The sequence below is a fragment of the Oratosquilla oratoria genome, chromosome 8, assembly GCF_046742065.1.
Source record: "Oratosquilla oratoria isolate Oo_2021 chromosome 8, ASM4674206v1, whole genome shotgun sequence".
NCBI lineage: Eukaryota > Metazoa > Arthropoda > Malacostraca > Stomatopoda > Squillidae > Oratosquilla > Oratosquilla oratoria.
The window spans coordinates 16,976,522-17,002,833 of record NC_134784.1 but is presented as its reverse complement, the minus strand read 5'-3'; the positions used below and the strand labels follow the sequence as shown (position 1 = coordinate 17,002,833).

Below are 26,312 nucleotides of genomic sequence, written 5' to 3'. Positions count from 1 at the left end.
CTGCGGGAGTGAGGTGCTGCTGGAGCGAGAGACAAACTCCTGCACCAGCCGCTTCGCCTCAGCATCAGGGGCATGATGAGTGCGTCGTGGTTGAGTCCTGCCAGTAGCCCTACGGAGCTTAGACCACAGCTCTGCTAGGGAGGTGTGAGCAGTAAAGCCCTCACACCATTCAAGAAATGTAGATCTTCTGGCATCTGCAGCTATGACGTGAGCGTCATGTACTGCAGCGCGCAAGTTGGCCAAATTGGTCTGAGTTCGGCGCCGTCGGAAAACACGCCTAAGCATGTTCACCCGATGGTTGGCCTCTCTCACCTCAGGGGTATAATACCAGCTGTTCTTATGTTCTCTGGGGGACTGGCGAGTCTTTGGGATGGCTCTGTTGGCAGCCACCTGAATGGCTGCAGAAAAGTCAGCTTCCAACGTTTCCACGTCTTGTGGTGGAACGTAGGACGCTGCCCATTCTTCAACAGACTTCTCAAACACTGGCCAGTTTGCCGAAGCTGTCTTCCACCTGGGAACAGGTAATACAGCTGGTATGGGTGGTGAATCCCGTATGTGCATAGAGACACCGAAGTGATCGCTAGTGACAATAGGATGCACCTCCCAGGTTACCCTAGGGAGGAGAGTGGCCGTCGCCAAGGTCAGATCAAGTCGTCCACCTTGCACGTGCGTCGGATTTCCATCATTCAACAATGCAATGTCAGGGCATTCATCTAATACTGAACTTAAGTGGCGCCCAGCGACATTGGGCCCTTGGGTCGACATCAAAATATCATGGTGGGCGTTGAAGACCCTCCTATGATGAGGAGCCTGTCCGCAGCAAGAGTACATACTTCTCCAATGTCCAGTTCCGCTCTCAGGCCCCTGTATATGTTGTAGATGGTGTACGTTTCGTGGGCCCGATGAAGTCGAACCGCAAGAACTTCTACACCATCCCCACATGATACAGGGTCCGTGATTTCACTGCAGGGGATGGATGATTTGACTAAGATCATGCACCCTCTAGCAGTGAGTGAACGAGGGAGGGAAAAGATGCGATATCCCGGAAATCGCACCTCGTCGCTCACCAATGTCTCTTGGAGAAGCATGATATCGTAATCATGCTCTTGCGCAAGCGCAAGGAGATACGAACTTTTACTGCGGAACCCGTTAAGGTTCCACTGTAGCAACCTCAAGTGATTATTGAACAGGGCGATGTTCTTCCCTGTCAGTTTCCATGACGGTCTCATCTTGCTCTCCCCGGTTAGAGGACAAGATGGGTTGCGACTTTGAAACAGTGGGTGCCTTTTCTTCCTCATCAGAAGAGGAGTCTTCAAGCCTCAATGCAATTTGACGTTGGGGCCTAGCAGAAGACACTCTCCTGGTCTTAGATGTAGTGGGCGTGTCTTTCCCAATGGTGAAGGCGGGTGTGTCAGGCTTGGGGGAGGTGGAAGGGGAGGAGGAGGAGGAGGAGGAGGAGGTTGAGGAAGAGGAAGAAGTGGTGGAAGAGGCAGGGGAGGAGGCAGGGGAGGAGGAGGTAGAGGGGGAGGGAGTCCTCTCCTTTCGCCTTGGATTCCTCTTTTCTTTTAGGAGCTTGAGCACATTCTTTACGGACCTGTTCACCAGCTCCAGCATCTTGCTGGTGTCATCATCGCCATAAGTCGAGGCGACAGCAGCAACAACGCCAGTCACTATCAGCTCGATGTCATCCTCTTTGAGGGGGATGACATCGGACGGATATTCGGGTGGAGAGGACCGTCGGTCCTGTGCTCGTGGGGTTGGTACGGGGGGTGTGGGTTTGGCTTTAGATTTAGGGTTGGGATTAGAGGCAGGTGTGGATTTGGAGATGGGTGCAGGTTTGGAGGTGGGAGCGGCCTTTTTGGGAGCTGGTTGTGTCTGTGTGGGAGCTGTCTTCAATGTTGGGAAGTGCGCCTGATTGTTCATATCAGGAGCACTGTGTGTAGGTGGTGGTGGTGCAGTGGCAGGAGACTGTTTCCTGCTGCCCCATACAAATGTTCCTGGGGGGGCAGGTATGAAGTCCTGCTGTTTCTCTGTCCTCTCCTTTGAGGCAATGGCCTGCATTTGACGCACTGCGCACCCGGTATTCCAGGCGTGGTGCTTCTTCCCACAGTTCGGACACTTTGGAACCGTCTCAGTGCCAGCTTTGAACTTGTCGAGACAAGTCTCCGTGGCATGAGGCATGCTACAAATTCCGCACCTGTGCTGCTTAGCAGTGCACCTCGCCTGGTGATGACCGTAGCGCTGACATTTAAAACAGCGGAGAGGATCAGGGATGTACGTTCGTACATCATGCCTGCCATGCCAACCCAGGTCAATAGTATCAAACGGTTCTCCTCTAATAGTTATAAGGACCTGACGTGTCGGCGTCTTGTCCCACCGGCGCATTCTCGTGGCCGCGATTACCTGTGGATGGTTCTCAATGACATCCATATCGAAAGAGGTGTGGTAATCGTGTACCACGAGACGATGCTTCCGGTCTTCAGGGTTTAGCCGCTCTAAGTTCAACGGCTTACCATTGAGCGTCTTGGTCCTGTCCAACTCCTCGACAACGTCATAGCTGCTAGGCAGCAGAAGCACGCTACCATCGCCGAGGGGTCGAAGGGACAAGAGCTGACCGCGGAGAGGGCCCTTCTCCAGTGCTCTCACCACTTCATACGCAGTGTCGTATCCTGCCGAGGGTACGACCTTGAATGTGGGGAGCTTGCCACCCCTAGTGTTAGCTGGGGCCATCACCACGGTAGCTTCGCTACTCAATGGAGCCGGCGAACTCGGAGCGCAGCGACGCTTCTTGGACACGCAGGTCCATGACTCAGTGTCCGCCATGGCGGCACTGAGAACGAGAAAAAACAAAGAATCCTAATCGTAAATATATATGTGTGTGTCCTATCGATCCTCAACAACTCGCGGAAAAAAAAAAAGTCGTAATCTACGGGGCGAGTTATAGCGCGTTGGTACGGTGTCTTAACCTGTCTATCTAGCAAGCAGTCAATCGGAAAACGAGGCTCGGGTGCACGAGGGTGTGCGAGGACCGGGCTATTCTTCTTGTCGGTGGTTCCCCCCTCTCCCGCCGTAAAAGCGATTTTAATAAACCACACGGGCCACGCTGATCGTGCAGGGAGAGTTATTGTGGGGCATAATCCTGCCAGAGCGAGATTCCACGGGAAGAGGGAATTCTCTCGGGTAGCAGTACTTTCGAATTTGATAGTGTGTAGCACGTCTATCAGAGCTAGAGTCTAGGGTGATAGACGGCATACAGAGCGCAGACGGGGAGATAAGCATGCACGCGAGGATGCTCTCCAAGATTCAGTCTTATCTCTTCAGAAGCGATGCTGGGGATGACCACACACGCAAGACGCCGTCCTTTTAAAGGAGGCTGGCGGCTCAACGAGGTCCCCAGAGAGTTTTTCCGAATTTCTGATTGGCTGTTGACTGGAGGTGGCCGAGACGTCTTGCTAACTTCGGGGAGTATATAGGCCTAGCTCGAGTTGTGTGACGGCACCGGCCCAATGCCGGTCAAAACAAAAGGACAACTATTTGGAAACTATTATCAAAATTCGAAATCCCCATTCAAAAACTGTACACCAACGGAACCCAGCATACAGCAATTGCAGAAGACCGGACAATAGAAGAGCTAGCGAAGAAAACAACCAAGAATGCCTTCGCTAAAGAAAGACTGGACATCGTCGACCCTCCCGAACTCAACGCCAAAAGGACCCTGATCATCAGACAAGTAGACGGACATATCCACCACGAAGACACGGAGACAATCAAGACAGAACTGGAACAACACAATCAATACATGAAGATCACTAGCGTAATCAAATTACCAAACACTAAAACTATATTCAAGGTCAAAATGGAAAACTCAACCATGGTAAAGAAGAGCCTAGAATCCGGAATACTTATGTTCAGTCAGTCTTTCCCCTCACACACACTCAACCAAGAAACATACATACACCTACCCCAGTGCACAAGATGCTATTCATACGACCACACTCTCAAACACTGCACACAACAGTCCACATACACAATTTCCTCAGGATGTTGCTCTAAGGAACACCGCATCAATAATTGTCATAATGCCATTAAGAAATGCATTGCTTGTGGCCTTAACCATCCTACCTACGCCGCCAGATGCCAAGTGAGAAAATATCTCATCAAGAAGAAGATACAAGAAAACAGAGAGCAACAAACACACACACACCCCAACAATACATACGCAAACATAGCCACAGGAAACACTGCTCAGTCTTCTCCCACACCAACACCCAACCCTATAACACTCAAACACCTCACTGTCATAAACACAGCAATCATACATGCCAACATAACTGAGGCAGCAACACCTGGAACATACCAACAGACAATTGACGAATTTTACAAAGCAAACGGACTCCCCACAATCATAATCCCACACTCTTTCATCAAACCCATAGCCATACTAAACATGATAAACAACACGACCCACACCCAATCATAACCAGAAGCAATGGAAACTGAAGAACAGAGAAACAAAAGACCACACAACACAGAACACACATCAGAAACAGAACAACCCGCAAAGACAAAGAAAACAGACCACAACACAGAAACAGTTCAAATAATAACACCCAACACAACAAACATGACAGACGAAGAAATACATCAAAACGTACACACACTCCTACAAAACAAAAATATCAAATACATTTACACCAAGGAAATGCCTGAAGAAACTGTAGACACTTTGATAACACAAAAACTAATTGATCTGACCAAAGCCCCTATACAAAGACTGACAGAAACAAAATATAGAAAAAACACAACAGGGATACTACGACATTCGTAAACACAAACCAACAGACACACCTTACTGGACAGTCAACAGCCAATAAATCAAACACACATGAACACAATACGCATAATACAACACAACGTACAACACTGGACATTCCACAGAAGAAACCAATTAAGCAACCACTTACCTTACCTTACCGTCGTGCCATATCCTCTTGGACTTCGGCAACCATGGAGCGCCACCGTTCACGGTCCCTAGTTACTTGTAACATCTGTGCTGGTTTGAGTTGTTTTCCCGTCGCCCTCATCAGCCCGTCCATATACTTCTCCCTCTGCTTTCCTCTTGCTCTCCTTCCCTCCACCATTCCCGTCATCACCACCTCTTCCAACCCTTCCTTCCTCATTATATGTCCTAAGAATCGCAACTGTCTTTTCCTTATTGTTGTCTCCATTTCTCTCAATACTTCTTCATTTGTTTTCTTCGCTGTCCATGGTACTCTTAATACTCGTCTCCATGTCCACATTTCTGCTGCTTCTAAGTTTTCCTGCAACCACTACGTAACACAAACACCAGACATCATATTACTCAATTCAATAGGGAAACACACGGTTAAAATATTTAACTACAACACACACACACACAAAACACATACAACGAAGACAACGCAGGAATAGCCATAGCCATAAAACAAAACATAAAATACAAGCTACTAGACGACTTTGATGAAGACATGTTAGCCATTGAAATATACACAAACAAAGGACCCATAATCATAGCCACAACATACCTCCCACCACGAAGACCATACTTACCAACACGAGACATACTGAAATTCACACAAAAATCACAACCAACATACATCATAGGAGACTTTAACGCAAAACACAAAACACTAAAACACACATACAACAATCACGTAGGAAAAAGCATTCACCAACTAATAACACAACCACCTCACCTTCCTCGGCCCAGACTTCCCAACAAGCATCACATACACCGGAACAAGCAACCCAGACATGATATTCACCAACCGACACCACCACCTCACATACAGAATACACCCAGGCGACATAACTTCATCAGATCACATACCACTACACTTCACACTATCCACCACAGCAATCACTATCCCCACACCACCAAGATTAAAATACAAAGAAGCAGACTGGAAGAAATTTAAAACAATACTAGAAACAACAACAGAAGAATACAACAACACAGAAACACAAACCAACACAAACACTCAAATAAAAGACACAAAATACATAGACGACAAAATAGAAAACTGGTACAAATTAATACACAACGCAATCACACAGAGTATACCAACAACAAACCACAAACGACTACCCACCCCAAAAACATCTAAAACACCAAAACAATTAATATGGAAAGCAGACAACATAAAAAACAAAGCCATAACAGAAAACAACTGGACTCCACACACAACACAAACAATTAAACAGATACAAACACAAATACTAGAAGAATACAAAAGAAACTACGAAGAGACATGGAACAAATTAATATCAAACATCAAATTCAACCCCAAAAAACCACAAGACTTCTGGAACACAATTAAGACTACAAGGACCCAGCACTTACACTTCACAACGACAAACTACACGACGCCAAAGACAAAGAAAACGCATTCAGACAAGTATGGCAAAAAAGAAAATTTAAATCACACCAGAAGAAAACACACAATTTGACACAAACCGTGAAACAAAAATACTCACATACATAACACAACACCACCAACAAACACAACCTTACGCAAACATAGACTTAAACAGACTAGACACTGACAACTACATCGGACGACCTATACAACTTGAAGACGTTAGAAACATAATCAAACACACTAAAAACAAAGCCTCAGGACAATCAGGCATAACAAAACAGATACTCGTGCACTTACCAAAAACAACAATACAACTACTCACAAATATATACAACGAAACACTCAGCCTAGGATACTTTCCACAAAAATTCAAAAACTCAATCATCATATTCATACCAAAACAAAACAAAGACACCACACAAATGCAAAACTACAGACCCATATCTCTACTAGAAACACCTGGAAAAATATACGAAAGACTAATCACAAACAGACTTATGGCACACTTACACGAACACGACATGAACCCACACCAACATGGATTCACACCTGGCAAAGGAACACACACAGCACTCGCCATCATACATGAAACAATTACAGACACACAGAGACACAAACACGCATGTAACATAATATCACGCGACATATCCAAGGCCTTCGACAAAGTATGGTACGAAGGCCTTAGATACAAAATACTTCAAACACACCTTCCAGACACCATCACAAAAAACAGTGTAGCTTCTTAGACAATAGAACAGCAAAAATCAAAATAAACCACTACATAGGACCAGCCTTCCCTCGCCAAAGCGGAGTTCCCCAAGGAAGCGTTCTCTCTCCAACATTGTTTAACTTATACACATCAGACATACCACCACCTTCACAAGGAAGCTACACTATACAATACGCAGACGACGTCACACAGATAATCACATACCCTAACACTACAGGAAAACACATGCTTGCCAGAAAGACAGAACACGAAATCAACAAAATTAACACATACGAAAAACAATGGAAACTATCTACAAACACAAACAAATGCCAACTACTAGCCATCTCAACACGCCAACCAGCACCAATAAAAATAAACAATAACATAATACCATACAATAACAAGCACACATCCTAGGCCTCACCATCAACAGACAAGGAGTAAAACACCACATCAAAAACAGAATACAAATCACAAAAAACACACTCAATAGACTAAGACTCTTCAGAGGACTAACAATAAAAACACAAATAAAACTATACAAAACACTAGCACGACCACAACTGGAATACCCCCCAATAATCACAGTCACAAGCACGCACACAAACATCAAAAACATGCAAACTTTACAAAACAAAACATTAAGGAAAATACTAAAACATAAACCACCATACCTAGAAACACAAGAACAACTCCACAAAACAACAAACATAGAAACAATACACTCAAGACTCATAAGACTAAGCAGTAAAGCATGGAACAACATATCAGAATATAACATAATACCCCCACCTCCACATTCATCTAAACAAACACAAGACCACAAAAACTGGCCAAGAATCAAAACCGTACTAGGCTAAATCCAGTCCTTCCGCCATAAACACGGCCAATAGCTAATAAAAAAAAAAAAAATAATAATAATAATAAAAAAAAAATAAAAAAATGAAGGTTACGTATATAGATAAAAATAAATAATACATAAGGCATATTGCCCCATACAAACACACATATCCACAGGATATGTGTGTATCACTTAAAACACCAGAATAATAATAGAATTCACACGGCACATAGCCAAAACTAACAAATGTAACATCCCTACAAAAAAAAACAGAATATATATATATATACCAATGTATATATATATATATATATATATATATATATATATACATATATATATATATATATATATATATATATATATATATATATATATATATATATAAATTAACTGGAAGCAGGTGACACACAAAGGATTACAAAGGATTACAAAGGCGCAGCATGCCGACAGGAGACCTTTTGGTCCATATCTAGGTCGGATGCGAAAAAAATCATAATAATAAAACAATAAATAAAAAAAACTATAATAATGTAAATAACAAATAAAATACATAAATAAATGCATAGGTATAGTTAAATAATAAACAAACAGGTAAATAGTAAATAATAATAAATTGACATATAACTAATAATAAATGAAAATCAGACAGACAAATGATAACAAAACAAAAACAAATAATATAAGATAAATTATAATCATTACAGCATCTTACTTAGGTATTTATCTAAATTATTCTTGAAGCTTCGAACTGAACTACATTGCACCACCTGTGCAGGAAGTTTATTCCATTCATTAACTACACGGTTGGCAAAGTTGTTTCTACCTACTTCCAAATTGAATCTATTTCCGGACAGTTTGAGACCATTGTTTCTTGTCTGATTCTCATTCAATGTGAAAATTTTGTCACTTTTGATGTTGTCAATTCCCTTTAAAATCTTAAAGACCTGTATCAAGTCACCTCTGAGTCTACACTTTTTTTTAGGGAAAACAGATTCATGTGTTTTAGTCGATTTTCGTATGATTTATTTTTGATATTTGGAATCAGTTTTGTGGCTCGCCGTTGTACTTTTTCCAGTCTGTCAATGTCTTTAATGAGATTCGGTGACCATACGGAAACAGCATATTCCAAATGTGGACGAACTAACGATTTATATAGCTTGTTAATGAGTGATGGTCTTTTGAAATCAAAAGATCGCGCAATCAGTCCTAGAATCTTATTTGCTTTCTCAGAGGCTGAAATACACTGCTTGGATGATTTGAGGTCGTTACTGATAATTACGCCGAGATCTTTTTCACTATCCACTTTTGTTAACGAATTTCCAAATAACTTGTAATCGTACTTACTGTTATTTTTACCTATGTGCATTACCTTGCATTTACTTGTGTTAAATTTCATTAGCCACTTTTCAGACCATTGCTGTAATTTATCTAAATCTTCTTGAATAACTAATTGGTTTGAGTGATCATTTGCCACTCCGCACAGTTTTGTATCATCAGCAAATTTGGAAACAGTAGATTTTAGTCCATGGTCTATATCATTTATATATACTATGAATAGAAGTGGCCCAAGAACGGAACCCTTACTTACTTTAATATAAATTAAAATAAGAACTCAAATTAAATATTCAAATCAATACTCACGGCACAAAGCCACTCCACTGTCACACCTGCTCCCAACTCTTGTAAATATTTATTATAAAATGTGCTTAACGAAGAAGTACTCGTAATAAAATAAATTAAATCAAATCAATAACAACATATTAAACTAAATATACTTAAAACCTAAAGTAATACCAACAATGAATAACTAAATTACGAATACTTCCTTCAAATATATAAATATGATTAGCTAGCTAGGGAACAATGATTTAGAGCATAGATAGGATGACCATAACTAATACAAAAACACCATGCAAGTGGGTCCGCCCCACACTATCACACTCCTACTTCCTTCATTTTCTAAACTTTACCTTCACCTATCCCCCTCCCTCCCTTTTCTTCCCCCACACCCTCTCACTTTACTATAGTCAATTATTATTATTATTATTATCATTTGACGGCAGAGAAAGGATAATTCTGCTGGAGAGCGGACCTACGCTGGAATGTCATCATACCGGATACACCTTTTGTACCGTCACACACCCTAGTTACTAGCTCTGTTTGTCGTGCAAAACCCTACCAAACCAAACGAAAGTACTGCTACCGAGCCAATTCCCCCTTCTTGTGGACTCTCGCTCTGGCATGATTATGTCCCAGATAACTCTCCTGTACGGTTGGCATAGCCCATGAGGTTTTAAAACTTGCCTTTACGACAGCATTGCCCAGTCTCGCGCGTCGACAGCATTGCCCAGTCTCGCGCGTCTAGGCACACTCGGGCCTCGAATTACGTTTTCTTCTTCTTCTTTTTCTTCTATAAAACCGTATTACGTTATCTGTGTTTTGCGTTATTAGTCTCGCCATGGCGGCTGCTGATGACATGACTGGCGCACCTGGGAAAAAGCAGCGCTGTGATGCAGGATCAGAGCCTCCATCCGACGATGAAACTGCCATGGTGCCGCGGCAAGCCTGTGTCTCTCCGACCCCTCAGAGATGGTAACTTGCTTTTAATGCCGAGCAGCTACGAACTCGTTGAGGAGCTGGAGGCGATAAGATCGTTGAATGGCAAGCCTCTGATCCTACAGCACCTACACATCCTACAGACTCGTGGTACCCAACTACCCGACCAGCTACATGACTGAAGCAATAGAAGACCACTGTTAGGTAGTTGGGACCACGAGAATGCGCCGCTCGGATAAGACGCCCAAACGCCAAGTCTTAATCACCATCAGAGGTGAACCTTTTAATAAGATTGACCTGGGGATATATGGCATGTATGACGTACGAACATACATCCCTGATCCTCTCCGTTGTTTTAAGTGTCAACGCTATGGTCATCACCAGGCGCGGTGCACAGCCAAACAACACAAATGTGGCATTTGTACCAGGTCTCATGCCACCAAGACTTGCCTGAACAAATTCAAGGCTGGCACTGAGACTGTTACCAAGTGCCCCAATTGTGGCAAGAAGCAGCACGCCTGGAATCCAACCTGCTCTGTTCGTAAAGCTCAGGCTATTGTCTGTCGGAAGAGGACAGAAAAGCAACGGGGTTTCATACCTGCCCCCACCCCCCCAGGTACATATGTATGGGGCAGCAGGAAGCACGGTCCTACTGAAACAAAGCCACCTGCACCTAGGGCTCCTGATTTGAACAATCAGGAGTTCTTTCCCGCACTTAGGAACACAGCTCTTAAGCAAAGCCCTACTCCTACACAGCCAGCTCCCCAAAAAAGCCCCCAAGCCCACGCCCACGCCCCCAACACCAACCCCACGAGCACAGGAACGGCAGCCCCCTCCCCCTCAATATCCGTCTGATGTCATCCTCCTGCGAGAAGATGACGTCAAACTCATTGTGTCTGGTGTCATCGCTGGAACCACCAGAACTCTAAGGGAAAGTGATCCAGAGAAGACATTAGACATGGTGGAGAAGACTGTCACGAATGTGTTCAACCTCTTGAAAAAGAGAAACACCACCACGAAATCTAGGCAATAGGAGAGGACTCCCTCCCCCTCTCCCTCCTCATCTCCCTCCTCCTCTCCCACCTCTTCCTTCTCCTCCTCCCCCGCCTCTGCCTCCCCTTTCTCCCCTTCCACTTCCCCCAAGCCCACCACACCCACTTTCACTATTGGCAAAGCGACACCCACACCATCGAAGACAAGGAAAGTGCCTTCTGCCAAGCCCCAACACCGTCAGTGCGCCCTTCGGCTTGAAGACTCCTCTTCTGATGAGGAGGAAAATGTCTCCACTGTTCAAAAGTCGCAACCCATCTTGTCTTCTGACTGGGGAGGACAAGATGAGGACGTAATGGAACTCGACAGGGAAGAAAGTCGCCCTGTCCAATAGTCATTTAAGGTTGCTACAGTAGAACATAAACGGGTTCCGCAGTAAAAGCTCGTATATCCTTGCGCTTGCGTAAGAGTATGATTATGATAACATACTTCTCCAAAAGACATTGGTGAGGGATGAGGTGCGATTTCCGGGATATCGCGTCTTTTCCCTCCCTCGCATACCCACTACTAGGGGGTGCATGATCCTCGTCAAATCATCCATCCCCTGTAGCGAAATATTGGACCCTGTATTATGTCGGGATGGTGTAGAAGTTCTTGCGGTTCGTCTCCATCGGGCCCACGAAACGTACACCATCTACAACATATACAGGGGCCATAGTGTGGTGCTGGACCTTGGAGAAGTGTGTGCTCTTGCTGCGGACAGGCTCCTCATCATAGGAGGGGACTTCAATGCCCACCACCCATTACTGATGTCGCCCCAATGGCCCAATGTCGCTGGGCACCACTTATATTCTATATTAGATGAATGCCCTGACATTGCGTTATTGAGTGATGGTAATCCGATGCACGTACAAGGTGGACGACTTGATCTGACCTCGGCGACGGCAACTCTACTTCCTAGGGTAACTTGGGAGGTGCATCTTAGTGTCACCTGTGATCACTTCGGTGTCTCTGTGCACATACAGGATGCACCACCCATATCGGCTGTGTTACCTGTTCCCAGATGGAAGAGTGCTCTGGCAGACTGGCCGGCCTTTGAGAGATCTGTTGAAGAATGGGTAGCTTCATACGTTCCACCACAGGACGTGGAAACGTTAGAAGCTGCCTTTCTGCAGCCATTCAAATGACTTCCAGCAGAGCCATCCCAAAGTCTGGCCAATCCACCAGGGAACATAAGAACAGTTGGTATTATACCCCTGAGGTGAGAGAAGCCAACCATCGGGTCAACATGCTTAGGCGTGTTTTCCGACGGCGCCGGACTCAGACCAACTTGCGCGCTGCCGTTCGTGACGCACATGTCACGGCTGCAGATGCTAGAAGAGCAATTTTTTTTTTTAGAATGGTGTGAGGGCTTTAACGCTCATACCTCCCTAGCAGAGCTGTGGTCCAAGCTTCGTAGAGCAACTGGCAGGACTCAACCGCGACGCACTCATCATGCCTCTGATACTGAAGCGCAGCGGCTGGTGCAGGAGTTTCCTCTCCCTCCAGCAGCACCTCACTCCCGCAGTGTGTTCAAAACACACTGCAGGTCCTACAAAGAGTGAGGTGCCTTGGTGTTGAGGACATGATGAGTCGGTCGAATGATACTGACATTAGCTTTACGCTTAGGGAGCTACGGACCACACACAGGACCAGCTCAGATACGGCATCTGGAGAGGACCTCCTTTCCTATTCCATGCTAACCCACCTTGGGCCAGCGGGTGATGAGGCACTTCTAAGGGTGATAAGCGCGTCTTGGAGGACTGGCACGCTACCAACAGCCTGGAAGACGGCAATCATAACGCCAATTCCAAAGCCCAAAGAATCTGGCGCCTATCGTCCCATCAGCCTGACAAGCTGTATGGGGAAGACAGCGGAGAGGATGGTGGTAAACAGGCTGTTGTGGAAACTGAGCCCAATGCATGAGCATGTACATACTTAGTGCAAGGGCAATGGCACAGCAAACAGTCTAGCAACACTCCTCAATGCCGTCAGTGGCACACCGTCCATCGTGGTCTTTTTGGACTTGGAAAAGGCGTTTGAGCTGGCCAGTCCACTTGTGATATTAGACACTCTTGCTCGCAAGGATGTAAAAGACAAGCTGCTTTCTTGGATTACTGACTATCTCAGTCACAGATCTGCGAAAGTGAGATTTCAGGGTCACATATCGGAGGCCAGAATGCTGGAGAATGGCACTCCACAGGAGGGGGTCCTCAGCCCCACTCTGTTCAGTGTGCTCATCTCCAATGTTCTGGAACTACCTCTACCCAATGGGTGCAAGGTTATCTCTTATGCAGATGAACTTGCGCTTATAATTACTGGGAATCGGTGGTGTTTCAGCAGGGCCCAGTGGTGCTTAAGCACTGTAGCGACCGAATGTTGCAGGTTAGGATTAATGATATCCCCTTCAAATTTCGAAGGCCATGGCGTTAGAACTCTGGAATGAGGGGGAGCACCTCATCATCCAGGGCCTTAGGCTGGACTGGGCCACCAGTTTCAGTACCTGGGGGTCTGGATTAATGAGAGGCTCACCTTTCAGAAGGAACTATCCTATTTCAGGGAGAAGCTGAAGGCGAGAACCACTGCCATGAAAGCAATGACGGGGAGGGCACTTGGTGCCACACACCAGGTCCTTCGCACGTTCTACGTGCAAGCAGTCCGCAGTTTGGTGGACTACGCTGCCCTAGCTCTCATAACTATGGCGACTGCCACACTTGAAGACCTAGAGCCTTGTCAAAAGGTCGCAGCAATGAGTATCTTAGGAGCTCAACCTTGGACCAAGACTGCTAACCTCCAGATGGAGGCTTCATTGCCTTCATTAACATCACGGGTCAGAAGGCTGGAGGTTGACTTTTTTGCCAAGATAGTCCAGAGCCCCAGGATAACTGAACTGAGTCAGAGCCTTGTGATAAGCTCTGGGACGGGTGGATAATCTTATCCACTGCGGTACCTGGCTATCTCAAGCGGCTAGGCTCCTGGACTCCTTCAGGCTCACCAGTGCTTTCGTTGAAAAGGGTAGGGACTCTCCTCATCCAGAGTTCAAGTCCCCACCTCCATGGCTGTCGTTACCTGCAACCTTCGTTGTCACAAAGCTTCCCAGTAAAAAGAAGTTATGCGACCAGGAAAGAGTGCGAGCGCAGGCCCTACAGGGCATCCGCGCACTGTCGAGACCTGGAATGGCGGTCTAATATACGGATGGTTCTGTAGACCCCAACAGGCCTCGTGGTGCGAGGGCTGCCTTCGTGACGGATGGCTTGACTTTTGGCAGGAGAGTATCTGTTTATGCGTCCACTCTCCAAGCTGAGGCCATAGCGGTCCAAGGAACGTTAGAGCATGCTCTTATATCTCGAACTGGTCCTGTGGTGGTCCACACGGACTCACAGTCTCTGTTTGGCAGCTTAGATACGACACAGCCCAGCGACAATGTACTCCTACTGACCTCCATCCTAGCACTCATGCTGAAGCTACACCAGCAAGGCAGGAGTGTTACGCTCAACTGGGTGCAAAGCCGTATGGGCGTCCCAAGCAATGAGCTAACCGATGCGGCAGTAGAAGCGGCGCGCCAAAGACCTGAAGTCGATATTTTCGTCCCTCGCAGCAGAAATCAGTTGTGCATACGCACCAGGGCTCTTAACCAGGTACAACGGTTCCTCCAGCACAGACTGGAGGCAGAGGTATCAGAGAGGGCGAGGGGGTACACCTAGAAAAGTGGAAACTCTGCTCTTCCGTCTGCGACTGGAGGACTGTTGATTCTGGCAAATAAAAAGAAATGCAACACAAGAAGAAAGAAGATGCCATCACTGCAGCCACCCTAGAACACTACCTCCAGCATTGCCCCGCAACTGCTTTTCTGAGGAGAGGGCTCCCGACAACACCTGAGGGTCTTGTGCGCCGCCTATGCAGCCAGCTCAGCCAATTTGAATTGCGTCGGCTGGTGGAGTGTCAGCTCCCCTTTAAATTTTCTCAAATGTCGATTTACTAGTTTTACACTGCCAATGTTAGCATAGGGTGCATTCACAGGGATGTACATACATATACCACATATGTATGCACATCTCGTGGTTGTATGAGTGGGCCTGGCCAAAATCACACAGACTCATACACTGAATCACCCTACAAACGGGCTCACCATAAAAGCCCGTGGGAATCATATTCCCAAATTACAAAGTCAAGTTGTGTGACGGCCATTCTGGTTTTGACCAGCGCCGCGTCACCACAATTTTCCCAACACTATCAAAAATGCCATATGAAGAAATACTGTCAAAACTAGAAATACAGAATCTGGAACAAAGAAGAGAAAAAGTGACTTGTTGATCATCCACAGAGTTATGAGAGGTGTGGAAGTCCATGATAGAGAGGACTTACTAAATTGGGATAAGAGAAACACAAGAGGACATGGAAGGAAACCCAAAAAGGACAGATATAGAAAGAAAAAAAAAACAGCTTTCCACACATACTAGACAAAACAATAGTATGTGCAAAAACAGTAAAGAATTTAAGACCAAATTAGATAAAGACGGGATACCACAAACGTAGCTCCCCTTCCCGTAAGATACAACTAGGTAAATACAGTCCCACTTGTTTCCTCCTCATTACACTCACACACTCACACGCTGGCGACACCGACGCGCGGCGAGCCAGCTCCCGCCCCGGGGGTAAAACTGCGCGCACCTTTTGACCCCGCCCCTGGGTTGCCAACTGCGCGCACCTTTTGACCCCGCCCCAGGGTTGGCAGCACCGAACCCCCGTCTGTACCACATTCACCACATTCACACCATTCTAAGCAAGTTGTAAATAGTTTGGGTGAAATTGTATCGCCTTGTCGTACATCTTTCTCTATATTTATCTTCTCTCTATTTCTACATACATACATATACCCAAGGTTTTTTTTCCCTTACACGGGGGGGTAGCCAAAAAGAAAATGGTATAGAAACCACTCCCACCCATTCCATTTCCTACATATTCCACTCCCCTCCACCCTCCTCCCTCCCTCTTATCTTGGCACCTCCTGGATGACGGGTCATCCCTGCATCCTGCCCACTGCCCTTGGTCAGAGGCAGTGTCGCAAGACACAGCACGTCCACAGTAAGGCCGCTTCATAAATTCGGCGAGCCCCCCTCTCCGTCCCCTCATGCAGAAAAGGAGAAGACGGGGAGAAATCTCTTCGGGCTGCGTCAAATTTTTTCTCATACATACTTCCTCACCCCCACCCATTCCCCTTCATGCATCACAGCATCATCCATACACAACCCTTCTCCATTCACCCCTATCTTCTGTCCTCTCCCGTCCTTCCTCCACAGACATTCCTCTCTTTTGTAATGCCCCTTTTACCCCACCCATCCATCTCATCCTAGGACGCCCCCTCGTATTTACTCCTTCCACCTCTGCCTTCCACACCTCTTTTACTAGTCTTTCTTCACTCATTCTTTCCATGTGTCCAAACCATCCAATACTCTTTCATCAACCCTATCTCCCAGCTCCCTTTCCACCTCTGTTCTCCTCCTCACCTCCTCATTTCTCACTCTATCTAGTCTAGTAACCCCTATCATACTTCTCAGACATTTCATCTCAAACACATTCAAACTCCTTCTCTCTTCCTCTCTTATGTTCTATATTTCTGCCCCGTACAGTGCTGTTGGCACAATCACTCCTTCATATTACCTCCTCTTAGCAAATGTCTACTTCTCATTACACTTTTTAATCCACCAAGGCATTTACTCGCTTCTCTCAATCTACATTCTACCTCCACCTCCACTCCTCCCTTTCCTGCCACATTCGCACCCAAGTATCTAAAACTATCCACTTCCTCCAGTCTCTCACCCTTAATGCTCACTTCCAGCCTACTGCCACTCTCTCCCCTTGTACATCTCATCACCTTACTTTTGCCCACATTTATTTTCAGCTTCCTTCTTTCACACACCTTCTCAAACTCTGTCATTAACTTCCTCAATACCTCCTCTGATCCTGCTACAAGCGCAGTGTCGTCAGTAAACAACAACTGGCTTATTTCCTACTTTTCTCCATTTTCTTTAACCATCTCCAACCCTTGACCCGCTTCCCTTGTATTCACATCTCGCACCACCCCATCCATGTATAGATTGAACAGCCAGTGCGACATAATCCTAACACAAGCTCTACTACTCTCGTAAAAACTCTTGACTGCTCTTAACAGCTTTCCTCCTGTCCCATATATCTGCAGTACCTCCCACAGTGCCTTCCTGTCTACCCTATTGTAAGCCTTTTCCAAATCCATAAAAGCCCCAAAAACATCCTTACCTTTTCCCATAGCTTTCTCACATATCTGTCTTACCATAAAAATCTGATCTACACAACCCCTACCTGTCCTTAAACCCACACTGTTCCTCACCAATCAATTCCTCTCTTCCTTTCCTAATCCTCTTAATCAAGACCCTCCCATGAACCTTTCCAACTATACTCAACAAGCTGATCCCTCTGAAACTACTACACCCACATTTGTCCCCCTTTCCCTTGTAAAGCGGAACTATACAGACACTCCTCCAGTCCTCCGGCACTCTACCCTCTCTTAAACAAACATTAAATAACCTCACCAGCCAGTCCACCATAACTATACCTCCTTCCTTCGGATATTCTGCATGGCATCCATCCAACCCAGGTGCCTCACCTGCTCTCATCATCTTAACATTTGCTTTCACTTCATCTTTCCCTATTTCTCCTCCATTTTTCTCACTCACCACTCTCATTTTCTTAGCGCTTCCCACTGCAACTACCTTTCCCTCCCTATCCTCCTTCACATTTAGCAACTCCCTAAAATACTCTGCCCACCTTCCTCTCACTGCCTTCTCTTCCATTATCTCTATTTCTATGTAGTCGAATTACAGCTGTCTTTCAATGTGTTCATTTGCACGCTGATTGTATAGTAAGTTTAATATTGCAATTTGTTCTACCGAGTTGATAACCTTCTCATAATATAAAAAAGTTAAACAAAGAGGTATATTGTGTTTTGTCGTATTTTTTATACGAGTTGATTCATCGTCTGCAAATGGTCTAGTTGAACATCCACTTCTAAAGCTTGCTTATTCTTTTGATTGATTTCCATCTAAAACTTCACTTAGTCTGTTTATAAGAATCTTGGAGAATATTTCGTACATATTTGATAACAAGCTAATTGGTCGATAGTTACTAAAGTCTTTCTGTTTTCCATTTTTGTGGAGAAAAAGTACTCGAGCAATGCACAATGATTCCAGAACGCTTTCTTTATGTCGACACTGGATATGCAACTGAACTTATTTACAAAGAATTTCTTTCCCTTTATCATTCAGAAGATCTATCGATATGCGATCTTCCTCAGGTGCTTTTCCTTCTTTCATACATTTTAGAGCAAACTCTACTTCTTCTTTTATAACCTCATGTAGGCTACATTACTAACGTCTACTGACTCAACGGCGGTCTTTGATGAGTAAAGCCCTTGGTAAAATTCTTCTACTTTTTTTACCATTCTGTCCCTGCATTTAATGATCTCCCCATTTCTATCTTTCAAAGATATTTGCTCTCTCCCTAAAGTTAGGCTGCGCTCGGCCCCTCTAATATTTTACCTTTCCGATTATTTTCCACTATTTTATACATGTTTCTCTTTCTTTTCTCTGATCTGCCTTCTCTTGATAAGCTTGTTCAGTTCTATTCTATTTCATCTTTCCTGCTTTTAATCATCATAGTACTTCTTTTACCTAGGTCATTTGTAACTTTAGAGCAGGTTTTTCTCTAATGTTTTTTGTACTTCTTACTTTCTCTGCCTATTCCATTATGATATTTACTAAATCTAAATTCAGAACTTCGATGGTGCCCTCGATATATCTTATTTTCAAATTTACTTTCAGTTTCTAATTGAAATTCCTTCTTGTTATCCTTAACTTTTGCAAATCTTATTTTCTTCTTCAAAACTAGTTTATTTCTCTCGGCTCTGAAATTGAATTTTGCTGTACAACCTGCCATTCCATGGTCACTACCTATATTTACTTTATTTATTACCGTAACATTGATAATGCTCTTGCTCTCACCTCCTACTATGAGGTGTATTTTGTTCTTTTCTCTTTTATTTGGACCTCTCCAGGTCCATTTACGACCTCACGTTTTTGGAAGAAAGTGTTCGTTATCCTCAAGTTGTAGTTCCCTGCAAAATTTACTAACTTCTCAGCTCTTATTTCTCTCACCTACTCCAAATTTTCCAATGCACTATTAAGTTTCCACGTTCTTCCCCACTTTAGCATTGAAGTCTCCTATTACCAATATATACTTACATCTTTCATGGTTCATTACCTGAAATAGATAATCATGAAACTACTCAGTTTCACCTTCTGAACTATGTGAAGTTGGTGCATAAACCTGAATTATTTCTAGAGTGTACCTTTTACACAGCCTTAACACAATCCAATCTACCCTATCTGATACACTTCTAAACTTCACTACATTACCAGTAACCTCTCGATTGATAAAATATCTTACTCCACTAGAACTTTCCTTCTCTGTACCTCTGTAGCAGAACACTTGGTGACTATCTTGAAGTTGTATCTGGTTGTCTTCCTCCCTTTGGAATTCACTCAGTTCTACGACGTCCAACTTTATGTTCTCCAGTTCTTCCATTTTCATTTTCTTCATACTATTTAATGTCTAAGACTTAGAATTGGTTGAAGAGTGCTTACTCAACTTCGGTGGCATGCTGCCTGTAATCACACAAGGCAATGTGGTTGGACCTTTAGGAGACAATGATCCAGCAGGAACAACTGGTTTTCTTTTGGCTGTGCAAGCTGTTTGCTATGAAGAAATTGTGACAGTTCTCTCACTTCCCTGACAACTAGTGTCCTATGAAATATTTTTTGGTGCTACCTTGTTCAGTATATTCAGTGAAACCCTATATATCTATAGGGTATCCAATGGTCCACGTTGTCATTATAACGGTACTTCATGTATCTATGAGGAATTTTGCCATTTACCATCAGGGACTTGCCAGTTAGCAGTGGGTCCTGGGACTATGTATGAGCTGCTTCTTTCTCATCTTTTGTACAAATCCTGTTCAATATGGGTGACTCTGCAAATATTTTCATCTCTATCGACATAGCTTTTCCACTCGTTTGGATACGCAAGTCTATTCACCATGTCAAGGTACTAACATGTAGTTCCCATAATTATTCATTTTCATCCTATACGTCGTATCTTACAACTTAACATGCAATAATAGAATAAACTCTCATACGACACACAACTCAATACAACAAAATTCAAACTTGTATCACATATATTCAATTATATATCACACTTGTGACACCTGTGTTTTGTCGGTAGCTCCCAGTGGCTGTGGACAGTACTACACTGCACCCTCTGGTGTTATCAAAGGATTGAACCATGATTCAGATGCGGCAAATGATCGAATCCTATCAGGCCTCAACTTCGCTGTATGTGTCAGGAAGGAGATTCACCATTGTTCGGTAAGTACATTTCAATTATGTAGTTTCCCAGTGTGCGTGCATTCATAATGTAAACACACACACGCATACACACACACACACACACACACACACACACACACACACACACACACACACACACACACACACACACACACACACACACACACACACACACACACACACACACACACACACACACACGTCGGTCTAAGTGGCAACGAAGTTTGGAACTCCAGGAAACCTTCAAGTTTCATCGATCTCAACAACGAGGGAGTACCTTTCTTGTATTAATAGTGCATTGTGGTATAGAACCAGGAAGTGATTGACATTGTGTAGAACCATAAAAGAAATTGTGAACCAATAAAGGAAAAGAAGTAACAACGAGTTTGGTATCGCCGCCTTAAGTTCTGTGTTATGTATTTACTCAACGCCAGTTGAGGATACAGGGGAAAGCTCGTGGTGTAGTGGGAAGGTGAAGAAAAAGGAGAGAGATTACTGAGGAAAATGGAGGGAAATGAGGAAGGGGACGAATGGGCCCCGGATGTTAGAAGGGGTGTAAACAAAAGGAGTGCAGAACACACAGACGAGGAAGAACAAGGAAGCAGAAGTGTCAAAAGAAAAATATAGATAATAGCAGCTCAATGGAAAGAGAAGATAACTGCTTTTATGGATTTAATGAAAGAGGTGACAACCTCCCCCGACTAGTAAATCTAGAGGAGAAACAAAAAAAATATGAACGAAACATGGGAGGTTAGGTTTAACCAATTAACACTAGTTACCCAAAGAGTTGATAAACTGGAAGAACTAAAGAAGGAGAATCAAAACCTAACTAAAGAAATAGAAGAATTAAAAAGACAGCTAAAAGAAGTAAAAGATGAGAATGAGGAATTAAAGAAGAAGAATAAAGAGCATAAAGAGTCCATAGGAAAAGAAGGACAGGGTTTGAGAGAAGTCCCAGAAAACAACAAAATTTTATTTAGAGATATAGTGACACAACAGATGAAAGATCAAATCAAGGACACAGTTATTAAAGTGATGAGAGAAAAGGAGAATATAGTAAGAGACTTAGAGGACAAAAAGAAATGTATAATTATATTAGGGATGGAAGAGAAGTATAATCCAAATAGGACCACAAGAGTAAAAGAGGAGAAGGAAAAGGTAAACAAGATATTAGAAGTAGTTCAAGAGGATGGACAAGAAACAGTGAAAGAAATTGAAGAAATATATAGAAAAGGGAAATACAATACAGATAAGACCAGACCAATTAAGATCAAATTCAGGTCACAAACGACAGCAGAGAATACCTTAGCAATAACAGGTAAACTAGCTGACAGTGAATAATATAAACAAATATGGATAAAAAGAGAAATGAATAAAGAGGAAAGAGAGGAAAAAAAAACGAGAAAAGAACAGAGTTAGAAAAAGATGAATTCTATTGGAGAGTAGTGGATATGAAAGTGAGGAGATGGTTCATAGTAGAGAAAAACGGAAAGGAAACAGAAAACACGATGGAAGTAGCAGAAAAAATTAAAAGTGTCTTTACAAAACAAAACAAAACAATAGTGTGTGCTAAAATCATACACGAATTTATTTAAGAGCAAACTAGACACTGCGAGTCATTACTGCAACTCTCGTGGTAGGGGGAGTGTGTGTGCACATGTAAGGTCACAGCATTACCCATAGATTGTTCATATATGAGCTCTGAGCTCTCATCCGGGAGGGTAATAGTTGTCGATCACTAGTCCAACACGTGATCAAAGACCATGGTGAATCACACACACACAATCTGTCAAAATGTCAAAATTGGTGCTCTTGGGGACTGCATTAAAAGCAAGACCTTTCATCAGTGCTACAATATCAGGATACCTAGGTTGTGTTTAATGGGAAGTGGGAGTCCTCATGGATGCCCGAGTTAAGCTAATATAGTGAAAATTAGTAAATGCTGAAAGAAAATGAAAGGAAATGAAAATGGGCAAGATGATATCCCTGGTGGCAGAGCAGCGAAACGAAACGTAAACAAGAGCACGGAGAACCCACTAGGAATAAGAAGACAATTAGATAACTACGAAGAAAGACCATTTTCAGACCTTCGGTATGAAAGAGATAAGTTGAGTAGAATTATAGACATAGGGAAATGAGAGCTTAGATAGGATTTGTTTCAAGGGTCAGGGATTAACATGATCTATATTACAAAGAGATTAGTGAACTAATGAAAGAAAATGCTAAAAACAATTCGGGAAGTGAATGTCCTAAAAAAAGAATTGGCTAAGGTAAAATGCAAAAATGAAGAATTGAAAAGCAAATACATCGAAAATAATACAACCATAAAAGAGGCGAATGAACAAATGAAGATAATGACCGAAAAAATTGGAGGAAGTATAGACGTGGAAAAAACATTACAACTCAAGAAACGATGGAAAGATCACAAAAAGGGTAACTTTTAAAGAAAATGTTCAGCAACAAATGCAAGAGAAAACTAAGGAAACAGTCATTCAGGTAATCAAAGAAAGGAAAAATTTGGTGAGAGATACAGTAGAAAAAAGTGTATAGTAGTGTTTGGTCTTAAAGAAAAAAAGAACCTAGTTAGATTCATGAAAGAAAGAGAAAGATTTAGCGATATACATTTTGAGAGTAATACAAGATAAAGATCAAGAATTAGAAAAGGGAATAGAGGAAGTGTATAGAATAAGAAGGTATGTAGAAGAAGGAAATCGACCCTAAAGATTAATTTAAGGTCACAAAGGGCAGCGGAAGAGATACTAGGAAGAACATATAAGTTACGAAATACATCCAAGAGGAGCCAAGATAAGAGGGAGGGAGGGGGTGGATGGGAGTAAAGTGTGTAGGGGATGGAATGGGTGGGAGTGATTTTTACGCCTTTGTTTTTTGGCTACCTCCCTTGTTAGGGGGAAAAAGCCTTTGGAATATTTATATTTTAGTGTTCCCTATTTTTTATTTGCCGTAGAGGCTCTATAGTATATATTGTTTTTTGTTTTTTCTCTGTGGTATCTTGCTGTATATGATACCAACAGTCGATAATTTTGTCAATAACTTTTTTGCTGAGTCCGTTGTTTAATAATACTTGTGTTGGTCATTCTATTTCCACGTGAACCTTTATCTACATGCTGCAATGGTAAGTGGCTTCTGACCAGCCCAAGGGAAAGTGATATTAAGGTCACCCTCCTAAGTGCCCTGGATGTCGAGGGAAACCCCACCGGCGACTCCTGGAAGGCTCATGTGTTACGCCCCTCCGAAGAGTAAAGGCTATGACCCCCGGAGTGAGTGAACTTAGGTATCGCTAGGGTAAGAGAACAAACCAGTGGTCCAAGTTTCTTAGTTTATTACGAGTGCTAGAGTGTGTGTATTGTGTATGGGAGTTGACTAACAGACACTTGCCTTGACCTGTTGCTCGGAGCAGCTGTCTAACGACTGACTCTCTTCCTATCTCTAAACTTTAAGGACACCTCGGTAATACGCACCTCCCTCTAAGGTCATACATTTCACCTTGGTTTTTCCATGATTGGCTAAGGACAAAACATTAACAAACTTTTTGGCCAATAGCTACAGTAACTATACAACGTGGGTTGGCTTAGCCTAGTACACCAGGTCTTTTCATTTATGTGATATCTTAGTTCTTTCCGAAAAGGGCTGTCATGGGAGGCCCATACGTTTTTTTTTTTTTTCTGATACGGGCTTTTAGGCAAGATCGTGAGAATCAGGTTCTCACACATGTAGTGTCTGCGATCCGCACATTTTGACTGCAGGAACTGGTTCGGCATCGAGCTCTGGACAGCCCTCTTCCCCCGGCTTGATCTCCCTATGCCAGCTTCCAAATCTTCCACCTCACTGGGAGGAATGGGGAAACCACACTATGGAATCTCCAAGGGCCTAGGTCACATCCTTTCTACTGGGTGGGAGCAGTCGTGATCTACATAGACTCAAGGAGTGCTATTGACGTCATCTGTTCAGAAAAACAAAACAAAACAATGGATGACATCTACTCAACGACTTCATCCCAGCACTCGCTGAACCTCTTGCACTGTCAAGACAGGTCTGCAAGGTTTCACTGGATCCTCAGCTACATTGGGGTTCCAGTCGTTGAACATGCTTGATCCTTAAATCTGATCCTAGAATCTCATTTCTGTTATATCCCTCTCTGAAAATATCTAAAAATGTATTTTCTTTGGACGCGTGACTTTGAATTGCTATCCCATTCAAGTTGGGAATCCGACAACTACTTTTGTATTTCTACTAAACCATCATACGGATGGCAAGCTTATTCCTCAGTCTCACCCATAGTTCTTTGAATGCCAGATCCTATATAGCTGACGCTGAACAGGATATTCTTGTCTTACCCATGGTTTTATCAGGCAACACCCTGCCAGTCTTTGTGGTACTCCTCTTACTTTAGATCATATTTTATTTGTATACTTTTCCTACTCAACCCCTCGCAACAATTGTCTCCTTTCCTCCTCAAACAAAGATTGATTCCATTACATTATTATCTAAGAAAACCAACCTTTCCAAATTACAGTCCCCTTTTCACTATTCACACCTTCTATCTTAACATCTTGACAATCCAACAATTTAAAGATATCATTCTCCTATATATATCTTACACCAAACTAACCACATCTACATCCTTACCTCCTAACTTCATCATGATCTATGATAGTGTGGTATCATTCCCCAGAATAGAAGTGCTGGTGAATTGTCATTGATGAAATACAATGCAATGTGTCTAAATTTGATCAACCACTTTTCATGCCAGGTTGCTCATTTGTTTACCTTTTCTTGAAAATTCATTTGATGTTAGTAATAATTTGCTATTCCACAAATTTTTGTATCACCAGCTAGTTCAGATATTTCACATTCTAACTATTCACTAATGAAAAATTTCTACGTGGTGGATCAATCAAAAAGACAGCCCGTTTGTTTTCTCTTTTTCTATGGTTTTGGGCACTGTCAGTATTCATGCAGGAGGACTAAGATCCGAATCTTGAAGCCAAATGTCCTTCCTCTCTTTCTGTATGGCTGTAAGATGTGGACATTGAATGCTGACTTAAAGAGGCGTCTTAATGTCTTTGGTACTAATTGCCTTCGGGAAATCATAGAGTATAGCTGGAATGATTTTGTATTAAGCCAGAGACTGTACTGTGAGACTCAGTCTTTGCCTGTTACAGTACTGGCATCATTTGTGAATGTCAACTCCGGTTATATGAGCATGAAGTATGCTGTCCTGGTATTGATCCCACTCACAGGGTCGTCTCCACAAAAGACAACCCTAAATGAAAGAGATGAAGAGGGACGCCCACAGCACTCATGAT

At 43.4% G+C, this 26,312-nt stretch overlaps 1 protein-coding gene across 1 annotated transcript in view; it reads left to right on the top strand.

Annotated features, from left to right (window-relative positions):
• The window catches only part of LOC143027310 (uncharacterized), a 64,079-nt gene extending 39,167 nt beyond the window's left edge, over nt 1-24,912 (top strand). The window contains exons 5-7 of the mRNA XM_076188580.1: nt 20,861-21,003; nt 24,124-24,242; nt 24,750-24,912. Of these exons, the coding sequence (XP_076044695.1) occupies nt 20,861-21,003; nt 24,124-24,242; nt 24,750-24,912 (425 nt within the window). The remainder of the gene's footprint in view (nt 1-20,860; nt 21,004-24,123; nt 24,243-24,749) is intronic.
• The last annotated feature ends 1,400 nt before the right edge of the window (nt 24,913-26,312 follow it).